Source organism: Buceros rhinoceros, unplaced genomic scaffold, assembly GCF_000710305.1.
Source record: "Buceros rhinoceros silvestris isolate BGI_N320 unplaced genomic scaffold, ASM71030v1 scaffold12339, whole genome shotgun sequence".
Lineage (NCBI taxonomy): Eukaryota > Metazoa > Chordata > Aves > Bucerotiformes > Bucerotidae > Buceros > Buceros rhinoceros.
This window is the reverse complement of record NW_010432183.1, coordinates 199-13,635: the sequence shown is the minus strand read 5'-3', so window position 1 is coordinate 13,635 and position 13,437 is coordinate 199. Positions and strand designations below refer to the sequence as shown.

Below are 13,437 nucleotides of genomic sequence, written 5' to 3'. Positions count from 1 at the left end.
AAAAAAAAAAAAAAAAAAAAAAAAAAATCAAGCTTCTAGGTCCTCACTATTGTTTGTTAACAATGCCCAGTGTAACACCGGCTTGTGAAGACTGACAACAGAGAGCTTCCGACTCCATCCACAGCAACAGCCACATCCAGGGGTGATGACTGTCCCGTCAAAGGAGCAGAAGGACCACTCTGACACCTTTATTAACTCTTCTCAGATGCCCATGGGCAGCAATGAGATGACGTGATTTAATCGCTCTGCTAAGGAATCTATAGCAGCCTTGGAAGGGAAACGACACCCACTGCAGCGGCTACTAAATGCACCAGGGAAGAACTTCTCAGGCAGTTTCTCTTGAATCGTCCCCACTCGTGCTCTTCGCACACGTGGAACTCAAATTGCAGCCTGCCATGAGGAAACATGAACTTACTTTACCTTGGTTTCTTTTTATATTCTACGCAAAAGGAAACCATTTGGTTGACATTCCCAGCTTTTCCAACAGGGGCCTCTATTTTACAGGGGAAATCAGTCTTTCAACTTTCAGAGTCAGAGAATTCAAACCCACTCTGTGAAAAGGACTCGCAGGCTTGATTCTGCAGGTAGCAACTCCAAAAAAGAAAAATGTGACAAGTTCCGGCAAGTGCCACTACGGAATAAGCCCGCCTGTGAGTAGAATTACACTCTATCTCTTCCACTCAGTGGTCCAACATCACACTTACCCTGCGGCACCACCTCTTCCCTCACCAGAGAAACCTCTGCTCACTCTATACGATCTGTATCGTAACATGCAGAGAACACCCCCATCCTGTGATAAATTCTAAAGCCTCTCTCCAAACAGGAACCACTGGCCCTACCAAACACATGGAAAAGGGTACTTCTGAAATCCATGTGTCTGTAGCAAGAGAACTTGCACATCATTCTGCTTCCAAAAGGCTAAGGATGCAAAAGCACGTGGAGACATGATAAACCAACATGCCATCAGGGGATGAAAATTGTGCATCAGGATGTCTACAGTTATCCTAGAGCCAAACAATCCTCCTTCCAAGACCAGGGGTATGTATGCATGCCAGGATTGTCAAGGAAGCAAAAAAGCATCTTCTGCTTCTACTTTCTGACCTTTTTTTTCCCCCCTTAAAACAGACTTAAGACCTGCTGTATCGCTTTCATTTATGAAGGTGAAACTGCAGATAAACAAGTTCAAGGAAACTGCAAACAAATAGCCCTTGAAACAGCATCAAAAGCACAAAGGAACAGCGCAAGTTTCTCAGAAGACACTCTGTAACTGTTTGGAACCTCTTTCAGATGCAAGCACAAACTTTAAAAAGCTGTCTGCAACCACCATCATTTAACTACAATAAAAATGTCTGTCAGCTACCTGTTCTCCCTGACTTGTACAAGGACTGTGACGCATCTGACTTTGACGTTATAACCCAGTCGCTGACGGTTGAGGGAGGATGAAAGGAGAGAAAGAAGTGTCAGCAGTTCACTCTTAATGGATGTTTTCCTCACTTCCTTCCTTCTTCAAGACATTTTTAAGAAATATCAAATCAAGCATGAAGTCAGCAGTGTCCTGGAGTGGGAAGGAGCTTCACCACTTAATGCAGCAGCCAGATTATGACCAAATTACCAGAGAAACAGAAGTTACATTAGTATCAGCATGAGGGGGAAAGAGAAAAAAATTCCTCCTTTAGAGATAAAACTTTCTCACTCTCAATCAGCTTGTAGTACAAACAGCTACCATTTAAAATGCTTATTTCTCCGCCATTTAAATGCTTCCTGAAAAGTAAAAATTCCAAATGCAAATCAGATGAACACAAATATATCCATGGGAAAAGGCAGAGGAATTCAGTATAAAAAGTCATTCTTTTCCTGAACTATCTCAATAAGAAAACCATCCAGAGCATTCTAGCAGTTACGTGGAATCATCACCTTTTTTCCTTTCCGTTCTGCACTATAAAGCACCAAAAGAAGGTCCTAGGACAAGAGGTAACTGCAGGTTCAAGCCCCCAGCTGAGGGTGTTGAAGCTCTCACCTTCCCACAAGTGCATTTTTAATCAGAGCCACTTTTCATGTATTTACTGAAGTTCAGGCACAGATCTACTAACACAGATTTTTCTTCCAGTATCTTTTACTTTCCTAATGTAATTACATGCTCTTAAATGGCATATTTTAAGACTTCTGTTCCACTTTGTTAGATCTTAATGATACTGCTTTCTGCTGAAAGACCATCAAACGCATTCTAAATAATCTGCGCACAAATACGCACATTTCAACCACAAAGCAACGGTTCAAACTAAGGACTAACGCAATTTCAGATTATTTCAAGATACTGAGAGACCTCATGAAAAACACCACCCATTTCTTTGCTCCTTTGGTGAAAGATCACAGCACTTGTCTGTTCACCATGAGACACCGGAACCTGAGCTGTAAGAAAAGCGTGAATGGTTACTGCACAGATTTGTTTCAAGCTCCCGTTGTAGCTTCCTCTGCCGACATCGGGGTCACATCAAACACTGGTAGACACCAGAGTTCAAATATTTCAGCAGCCCTTATCAAATGGCAAAGTTAGTGCAGTTTCCTCTTCATGGCAGACTATTCACTGCACTTTCATGAGCATTCTGCCATATTTTACTGAAATGTACTGCTGGGTCATATTGGAAATTAATTATTGATCCCCCCAAGTTGTTAATATTAAACTTTTACAACCAATTCTTCTAAAATAATTTCGCTGGAGTGATGAACAGTTATAAAGTAAATTAAACCCATAAATCCTCTGCTGCTTGCTACGTTCAGATCACGGCTCTGCAGAAGTTTGTTACCACCTATGCAACAACAAAACATTGAACTTTAAAGAACATGTAAATGATTACAGCTGCTCGAGGCATTTAATATTTTATTAACAGCAATAAGCACATTTTTCATGATGGAAATAAAGTGATTGCCACAGCGGCCACAGAAAATGGGCATGAACTTCATTTTCACAGTTCTCCTGGCAGTAGAAAATGCGCAAATTTAAACAGGACTCCAGCAAAGCCCAGCTGGCTCTAGGTGCTAAAGGATCACCCAGTTAACCATAAACCAGAGCTTACAATACTAACTGTTGCATTTCCAAACTACTCCTGATCCATGAAAGAGTTACCAGTTGGACGTGTACAATTCAAAGACGGGTTGTGTAAGTGTGTGACAAAGGAATCCTGGAGGTTGAAAATCAACACTCCAGAGGCTGATGAAGACAATCTCTCAGTAGCTGTCATTAGTTTAATCTGACTACCTATATTTTAAGTACATATTCATTTGCTTAAGGCATCCTATCTACAAAGAGAAAAACCTCACAACTACAAATGCAGCTCTGAAGCAACGTTTATAATTTATCACCCAACCAGTCTGCACGATGCTGTGGAATCAATGCCTGTCATGTGAGCATCCCGATGAGCACGTCTTCTCCCAACAGTACTGGGAGAGGTAACTCTTAAGGGAGAAGTGCAGAGCTCCCTACCTAAGTCATACACATCCTGGATGTTTCCCTGAAGATATTAAAGGAAACACCAACACCACTTTGTTACAGAAATACGCATAATCACAGACATCTAGTTAGAGACCTACCAAACACTGAACGTAGTGCTTTCAGTTTGAAGTTTAGCACACGTAGAAACACACCCCATACTACCAATAGCCCCCCACTACCAACAGCCCCTGTTCCCTCTCTGTTATTTTTTGTGGCTTTCAACTGCTAGTGAGGGAACGAAACCACAAACACAACACATCACCTTCCTGAGTTGCCAGGGCATGTCTTAATGATGACTCCTTTGGTAAGCTGGGGGGTTTTTTGGTTTGTTTTGTTCGTTTTTTCACAAAAATAGATACTTTGGAAGCATACCAGGTATTTGTGGAATGTCTTAAAATATAAAAAATTAAGAAAAATCTGAAACTACTGAACCATGAGAATCATAGTCCTTCTGAAACATCACCAAAATCACAATGAAATCGAACTAATGCCTGAAAAGGTCCAAGTTTTCCCTCCGATTGCATGTCAGTTACAAACCCAGCCTGGCCTCCCATCACAGAAGTACTCATACTGATTTAGGGCACAGTCAGTTTTCTTTAGAGAAAAAAATATATTCCAAAGGCATTACATGCCCGAGCGGGATACTCATCTTGCCTCTGAACAATAAAAAACTTCCAGCGCCACAATTTATTGCAGAGCTGTGCAATAAAACTACAAGATTGCTTTCAGGGACAGACAACGCGGGTTTACAGGAGACACCACATGTGTGTCAAAGGATGAGGAATGTACAGGAGGGGTGGGACCACTGCAGTACTAGGAACTAAAGTTTTTCCATAGGTATACTTTTCTTCACAGAAATTAACTACCTATTTTTTAGGAAACGAAACGACCAAAAAAAAAAAAAAATCATTCTGAGCATGTACAAGCCATCACCGTATCACCGCTGTGTTTCACATGTGTGCAAGAGACAAAGTGAATCAATCACAAGGGGAGAACCCGCTTTTCACAGTAACCCTGCTGGTAACATTTCGTTGAAGGGGAATTTGAACTGAAATGTCACGTTACATAAAGTACACTGCTTCTGTAACCGCAGGTCCTACCTGTGACGTCCAGGAACAGTAAAAATCTAAACTAGAAGACTCCAGATTTGGCTAATAAACTCATGCAGTTTTATTTACTTTGAAGGGCAAAACACGTCAGGGTCTGCTCATGCAGGCCTGTGTTAGTGTTGTGGTTAAATGCACTCGTGTGCTAACAAAACTAGTTACCAGCACTTCAGTTGTTTCATTAAGAGCCAGTTCTATCAAGTACAGACACCTTGGGTAAAAAGCAGCACCTTCTCGTTCACCACACGCACCCCAGTTCCAGTGGCGTGAAAGACAAGGTTTCCAAACCCAGATAAAACAGGAGAGGTACTAGAACGACATCAATTCCTTACCCTACGCATGGCTTCCTCCTCCTCTTGACGCTTCTCGTAATGTGCAAAGTCATCAAAGATTGAGGTGGTATGCTTGAAAGTAGCAATTATTTTAAGCACTTGCTTGGCTTTTTCTAGGGGTACCTCTTGAGTGTCCCTCGAATTGGTAACCGGTTTGTTGTCATTGTTTTCCAAGCGAATATGCCGCAGTTGGTTATTGGGAACGTCTTTGACAAAGATCCATTTGACATCGAACTTCCCCTTCCACTTATCCTGAGACCAGACACCAGCATACGCATTGTAGTCCACAACAGACTTCATCTCAGCCACTCCACAGAAGTGTCCGCTGCCGTTCACGCTGAAGAGTAAGTAGAGCGGGCCTTTGCCATTCAGGGACCGGTAAGCAGCATCCAAGCGCTTATTACCGTGCTCAGTACTACACCAGATAGAGTACTTAATGGAGCGATGGATATCGTCCTCTGAATAACTTTTGATTATAAACACGCGTCCGTTCTTCAGATTCCAATCGAAGTCTTTGGGATTGTAGTTGTTTATGGCCTTTAGTTTCTCCAGCACTGGGTGCACTTCCACACCAGAAGGTGAGGAGCTAACGGAGACAACACCTAAACCAAAGTTCTCGCTACCAGCTCCGTTGTTCTGGCTGAAGCCCACACCCCTATTACGAGGAGCTACCCAGCGGTTTTGCAGCTGTTGCTGCTGCAACTGGTGAGGCTGGGACTGCTGCTGAGGTCCTTGTTGCTGTTGCGGTTGCTGTGGCTGAGGCTGCTGTTGAGGCAGTTGGCTTTGCACCAGTGGCGGTGGTTGAATTAATGGCTGAGGCTGCTGGATTATAGTCTGAGGAGGCAGTACTGGTTGGGCTGGGGGTGCTTTTACCACTGACCCTTTGTCATCCCAAGTTCCAATATTCATGTTGTGTTTTATAGGTGGGGGCGGTACAGCAGGGCCCCCGATGCCCACGTTACCCTTAGGCTTGAGTTTCGGCTGTGGTTTTGCAGGCTTCCTCGCAATGGCAGCCCACGAGGTGGGTTTCGGTGCCGAGCTGCTAACCGGGGGCACGCTGTTCGCTGCAATGCTTGTCATACCTGTACTGCTCAGAGCCGAACCAACAGTTTTTGTTACAGCAGCCGTCATATCTCCACCAATTTTCAGTCCGGTCATGCCTTGCTCGATGCTGCTAATCCCAGGCACCTTGCTCAGAGTATCGCTGCCAAACCCAGCCTGTCCATCTGCTATGGCTCTGCCCAGAGAACTGGGTGGGTAGCCATAGCTGCTGCTGTACGCCGAGCTTTGTGTTGATTGTCCCTGAGATCCACTTGTCCCCCATGTAGAGAAGTCTGCATTCCCAGGAAAAAAATTAAATCCATGCTGCCCGAGAAAAGGAGGGGTATTTCCTAACGCCCCAGGCTGGCTAAACACGCCATCGGGTATGTAATGGTGCTCGCCATTACTCATCTGTCCATAAGTCGTTAAGTATGGCATCGGAGGGTCTCCTGCAGTTGACCACGCTGCTTCGCCTAACGAGTACGGAAATCCGATGGATGGAGCATAGTAACTAGGCATGTATGGGTCTGACATTGGTGGATAGCTGTTACTCTGCAAGAAAATAAAACAAAAATCAGCAACATTGATAACTTCCCAGAGGGAAAAAACCAAAACACAAAACATTCATAAGGATTCTATGAGTGCGTTTGTACTTCCTCACAATGGAAAAGATGAACAACGGATCTGTTAGATATGGCCATTTTTTCCTCAAGAGCCCCATTTTTTGTAATATATTATTTCTATTTTCAGTTATTGAGCTAGGTTTAAAATGCCTCCACATCAACAACATCAAGAAAATATCCAGCTCCTTTAAAAAACAACTCACAACAGCTGTAGTCTCCTATATGCAGAAAAATAGCTGAAACTAGGATTTAAAGTTTTGGTACTCTTAGGTTTTTTGTTAAATGTCTCACTTCTAGATGGAGACACCTGTCAGAACGTCACAGTGAGAAGGATGCAGGGATGCTGTTTGCTTCAGGAGGAGCAATAATCAAACTGTAACATTTCCATGCTACTGAGAACGGGCGTTAAGCACAACCTGTGGACGAAGCTTGCTGGCTAAATTCAAATTCCACTCCCAAGACTCCCAGGAAATCACAGCATTTGCTTCTTGAGAAGATAAAGCTCCAAGACATTTGAAGGACTACCCCCAGATGACTTCTGATGCTGTTTTGGGGAAAACACTGCACATCATGCCTAGCTGATGCCTCCTTAGTGCTGCATTATTTGCAAGAAAGTAGGAAGACAAGCAAAATCCTCAAAGTCTTTTAATAATTCGCACTTTCTCCCTCTCAAGACGGCTACAAGCTACAAACTTAATAAATATTCACTTTTGACTACAGAGACAATTCACAGCTCCGAAAAATAAGTCATTAACTTCCTGGCACAAGAGTTATACCAAGCTGTAGGCATATTAAGCTTCAGTCTATGCCATCAACTCTGAGCTACTTCTACCAGCTTCAAAGGAAATCACGTCCAAGCAGTTAATGTTTTCTCAGAGCCAATGAAACTGTTATTTAGAAGATGATTTCACTGTAAATTTAAGGTGTGGGGGTTGGTTTTGGGGTTTGGGTTTTTTTTTCCCCTCAGGCTTTTTGTAACAGCATCTTTCTGAAGTCAGAGCACAAGCGCAGGAGACATCAGAGCTGCTTTTTAACTGACTCTTTTCCAGAATTGTTAAGAGGATTTTACCTGCTTAAGATATCATATAAGATCTAACATTGTATTTCAGTGGATATTTGGCCAAGGAAGTGATGCTAAGAAATACCATCTAAAAATTAAGTCTGGAAGTCAGCCGAACTCCAAAATTAACATCAAGACAGCAAGTAACATTCACTTACCTGATTTGTCTGACTACTTAGATATGGCTCAAAGTCATCATCATTTACTGCATCCTTTTGATGAATCGAACCGTTCTGTACTGAAACTAAAAGTAAATCTGTATTAGGTAAACTCTCCAGAAGATCTATGTTGCACTTTAAATCTAAATAACACTCCTTAATCGCCTGTACGTTGAAATACTTGTGCTTCCTTGAGACTGAACATACTGTTGTTAAGCACCACTTTGTTAAATTTAACAAAGAAAATAGCTCATTCTGTTGATGATCCCTGTCAGTCTCAGGAGAGATCTGGAAAGATGGCAACCAGAGCAGACTACTCCTACTGACTGTTCTTCCCTGAGTTCCCCAGACAGAGGAAAAACTCAAGGCACACCTTTTCTGCACAGGCAGCAAATCCAGCGTTTCCAGAAGTACCAGACCAAGGGCAAAGGTGCAGACCAACCAGCTCACCCGCACTCAGTAGGATCAGGGGAGGCTGCAACACACAGCATTATCCTGCCCGGAGGAAAGGCAGTCACCCTCCGAGACAGCCACGGAGGGCTCCACTGTTCAGCTACTGAATTCTGTATTTCCTACATAAACACTACACTGTACTGCTTTAGTGGCACGTCAAAGCTCAGAAGGTACAAAGCAAGTCCCCAAGGGTGATTACAAGCCCTTCCAAACATACATGCCACCACATGAGGCAAGCTCTTCCTCCCTGCTCTCCTTGGCCTCCTATTACCTTTAATTTCACCTACGGCATTACACCTACCTGGGATTTTCCAGTTGCCCAAACTACCTGGAGTGTCTCTCCACCCTTCCCGAGGCTATATTGAAATAAAGGCAAATTGCACACATTTCTACTCTGTTCCATTGTTTCCCAAAGCAGAACCGTGGCTTAAACCAGCAATTTGCAATTCTACAACTCGATAAAAACCTTGTCTCAAAAAAAAAAAAAGTTACTGCTTAAACAGGTTCAGTGAAAAAAAAAAACCAACAACAAGTTTTGGAGTTATCAGTGAGGTGCAGAAGTTACAACAAAAGTGCAGATTTTCTGCCAGCAGGAGATGCTGACTTAGGAGCTGACTCTGTGGTTTCCCTCTTTCTTCTTGTAAAAGCTTCTGAAAAGTATACACAACCTCATAACTAAACCTCCAGCTTTCCTGGAGGTGGTGGTGAAGAGTGGGGTTTTTTCCCTCTCTTTCACTGTTGGTTTGTTTTGTTTTTTTTTTTGCCACCCAAAGTTCACATTGCGAACCAGTGTGCCTGGACCAAGCCACTTCAGTATTTTTTTCCCCCCCACATTTGACTAATACAGACTGACTTTGGGGAATGAAACTAGCTGAAAAAAATTACAAAGGAATTGATAATTACAAAGCATAACTAAAATTCTGGAAAAAATTATTTTCAGACAGCAGTAAAAAGAGCTGAAAATTCATAATTTAACACAAGTTTTTTCAAAGCAAATATCTGGGAAGGAAGAAAGCAACTCGTGTTTTGAATGTCCTCCTGGAGTTTTAAAAGTCATAACACTGGATACTTATCACAAACTGGCGCAGCACGTTTGTGTACTAGCTACAGCCAAACACCACCAGCGATGGGGAGCACAGTGGGCTTAAAACTTGACAGAATGGTATTTCAAATTAAACACCAAATGTAAATTAAGTGTTGGGTTTCCCCCATCCCCTCCCACCCAAATAGTTTCAGTTAAAGGCATTAATCATCCTGAATTTACACACCATGGTAACATATTAATGAACTGGAACACTATATTCCTCTTGATATTTGGCCCAGACAAACATGAGATGAGCCTCAAAATATTTTGTCCGTGCCACGGCTTAGACTTAACCCAGTAGTGGGGAGAGCACGAGTCTCGAACACAATCCTGTTATCACGAAAAACATAGATGGAGGCACACAAGTCTCTTAAAAGCATGCGACCACAAATAAAGGGCTAAACAGCTGCATGTCAAGACTAGAATCCTATCAAAATTAATCTCCTCACACTGACAGCTAATCTTCATAAACCACGCATCTGCTGCCTTTATTGTCTCCGAGGTATCCAGAGGTCACTTAAGACAGAATTATTTTTGGTCTGCCCTTACAACTAACACAGAACAGTCTTGTGAATGTATTTTGTTTCCTATTTATTCTATACTGAGATCTTAGGTCAGCAACACAGAGTAGTTCCATACTGACATCTTCCCTAGTATATACATACACTCCCCAGTGAAGCGGTGTCACTACCAGAGCGTTTCTTTGGCTTTTCACTCTAACTTTACAGAATGTGTACTAATGAAGAATGCAGCCCTCACGCACATTTCACCAGAGCAAACAGAGGAAGACGCGTGCCTCATTTCCAAAGCTCCACATCAAGTGTTCCCACTGAAGCGGGCAGCGATGACAAACGCTAGTGGAAAGTAACCTACAGTTACTAAAAATATCTGTATCAATCCTGCCCTGAAAAGACTGTCTACTTCCGCAAACACTGGGAAAACACACAATGTAATTAGGTATTGGCAAGAAACAACTCGTCAAATAAAGGAACTTCAAGCCTATATTCTTCTGACTGCTCCTGCCCTTTGAATAACCACTTGCAACATGCACAAACGATGGCCAAAGGCATGAGAACAAAATGTTCATTAGAAGAAGCCGTTACGCCTTAGTTAACGTGGAGAGTAAGTACTAAAGAAACATGAATATTTCATTCTTGTTTTAAACCTAATGCTGACATCTACGCCTACTGCGAATCCAAAAATCACACAACAGAGATATATGAACGCAGAAGTCACCGCTTTCCTACCACAGGTGGGATACACTGGTACAACAAACACAAGAAAAGGGGGAAAAGGAGCGGTCTGGGGAACGCCAGTTTCTCCCCACCATAAGACAGCATTTGACTGATTAGTCTTAACTCAGGACATCTTCCCTCAAAGCTCCTTTAAGCTGGGACCTACCATGACACCCAAAAAAGATCAGTCTGCTAACACGTCGTCAGTACAAATTGCTGATGCCAACTGAATCTATCCTCTTCACAAAGTCTCTGACCCAAAGCCAGCCACTCGCGCCACACTGCGCTGCCATATCCAACCTCCCAGCTTCCTTCTATCGAATGCTAAACCATAACTTTGTTTCATTACATGAACATTATACCAAGTAATTTAAGAGAACGGAGGAGACTATTGTTTTGTTTCACTAGAATTTTCATTCAGGTCATGCTCTCACCAGGAGAACACAGAATCACAGAAGTTTTTGGCTGGAAGAGACCTTTAAGATAATCAAGTCTTAATGCACAGAAAGTACCCACTATTTGAAAGCATGCACTCCGCTGAAATTCACATTCAGAAAGGCAAAAAAAAATCTCCTCCTTACATAGAAAGCCACGAGGTGGGTTTTGATTCAAACATTCTGCAGCATTTACAAATCACAGCACACAAAAATATGCTCACAGAAATAAGTTTGGAAAGCTGACTCGTGCGTTTTCACTACTGAGCAAGCTGCAACATAACACCCCAGTGGAAATGCTTAATACTCCCACTCCGCTTCATACACACAGGGTCTAGTTCAACAACTACCTGTATGAGTCTGTTAGAACACACACCTCAGCAACCTCAATCAACTGACCTGTGCTAATTCTAAGAATGTGAAGCCACAAACAAGTTGCTAAAGTGACTTTTCTTCTCCTTTAAGGGCAATGTGGAAGGTATAAACACAAACCATTTCAAAGACACAAAGAAATCGTTAAAAGCTCCAGTTTTGGGGGAAAAAAGGTAGAAGTACTAGAAAGTGAGAGAATAAGTACTGGGGAACATCCACAGCAAGAAGGTAAACACAAGTTCATTTTTCTATATTATTCTTCCTATCACACACAAATTCCAGACCGGAAAGAAACTGCAAGGTATAATCCAAGACGCTGTTTGCAACGGCCTTGCCAAGAACTGTAGAGAAGATCGAGGAGCTAACTCCTTGTTACCATCCCTTTGAGGACGGTATTTAAAATCCAGGATGGATTTTAAATCCAAGATCCGCGAATAGCGCAGAGAAGTAGAAGGCCCATAAACACTGAGAGAATATTCTGTACTGACACTGAAACGACAAGCCCACAAGATTTCTGAGAATAAGGAAGGTGATGTGTCCTGCTCAGGGATATGAGTAACTAAAGAGTCACGTGGCTGTTGTCTCGCAAGCCAAGGAAGAGCTTCCAAAGGTTCTTCCTGATGATCCCAGTATTCTGATCCTACTCACTGCACAAGGTGTGCGGTTAGAGAGGATACAAGCGGATTGCAAAGCCAGCTAAAAAGAAACAGCCACGCTGCTGCCCGGCTTCTGACATTAATCTTCATTTGCAAAATAAAATGCTTTCAATGGAGGTACCACTGTGCTGCAGTAAAAATGCTGGGAAAGAACGTTTTGGCACACAACTTCTTGTCATCTTGCCCTGAAGTTAAAGGCCTCCCATAACTACATTCTCTTCCCACGACTGCCTGAAGACACATTAACCTCCATACACAGCAAGCAGAGGTTTATACAGGAAATACACGGAATCGACTTACCTTTATTTCCCTGTCCTTTAGGTCTCTGTATATAGCAAAGTGGAGGGGGAAAAAAAAAGCAAACAAGTTCAGTTAGAATCCTCAAATGTTTACTTCAGGGTAATTCCATTTATTTGCCAATTCTGCTCTCTTCAATTTAAATATCTGTTTAAAATATTATTTAAAACATGCTACTATAAAAATACTGTGGTATTACATAAAATATTATATAAAATATTACCAAAAAAAGCTTTTAAAATGGAAAGAATTCCACTAGAAGCCATGGAAATCATCTAGTCTTTTACAGCACATGAAGCTTAAATGGTGCTGAAAACCTGAACAACAAATTAATTTTGATTGTCCCACCTGAGAAATCTAAGCAATAAACAAAACATAAAGGACAAAAAGTTTAGTAGCTTAAGGTTACTGCCAGTACCGGAACTTCATTACCATACGTCAGCTTTTAAGCTGCCTGGTGGGCACTTATCAGAGAGTAACGGCCAACGTCTTGCTTTTTTAGATGTACAAAGGAATACACAGCCACAGTGTAAACTCCACTCCGAGCTGGGCACTCCTTGTACTGGCAAGGACATTGAGAACATGAGGCAGCCTGTATGAAGCTTTCACACAAGGAAATAATACCTTAAGGAGGATTTTTTTTTTTTTTTTAGGATTAGTCATTACAAAACACTGTTAATCTGTCATGCAGTTAAGAATCACTGTAACAGGACAAGTTACAGCATCCTTAATTCCTCTACAGCAAAATAAAACTGCTTTGAAAAACAAATGCTAGCCCATGAAAATCTCATTCATCTTCTCACATATGTACAACTAAGCACGAGTGGGTCTCCAGGCTCCAGCACTCTCCAACAATCTTTAGCCCTGAAAAACTCAGTGTTCAGAAGTTTAAAAGTTTGAGAGGCAGCCGCCTCCATCTTGGTTTTACATGCATCTGTCTCAGAGTTCTCGTGAGGCTGTGTAACACCGCTCCATCCAAAGCCGGGCTGGTTAGTCACCTCCCTCTCCCAAAACCGGAGAAAAATCACTGTAAGCTTAAAAAGCCCAACTCATCTCTTGGGTGAATCTAACCAAGACACAGAGATGGAACTAAACA

General features: G+C 42.3%; 1 protein-coding gene across 2 annotated transcripts in view; it reads right to left on the bottom strand.

Moving 5' to 3' along the window:
- YTHDF3 (YTH domain family, member 3) overlaps positions 1 to 12,366 on the bottom strand; it is a 16,761-nt gene extending 4,395 nt beyond the window's left edge. Inside the window, exons 1-3 of one of the 2 annotated variants that reach the window (XM_010143682.1) lie at positions 12,345 to 12,366; positions 7,811 to 7,896; positions 4,929 to 6,521 (exon numbers count right to left, since the gene is read on the bottom strand). In XM_010143682.1, the coding sequence (XP_010141984.1) occupies positions 4,929 to 6,503 (1,575 nt within the window). In that variant the 5' untranslated portion in view covers positions 6,504 to 6,521; positions 7,811 to 7,896; positions 12,345 to 12,366. The remainder of the gene's footprint in view (positions 1 to 4,928; positions 6,522 to 7,810; positions 7,897 to 12,344) is intronic. The other variant, XM_010143683.1, reaches the window with a different exon arrangement.
- Between the last annotated feature and the right edge of the window lie 1,071 nt (positions 12,367 to 13,437).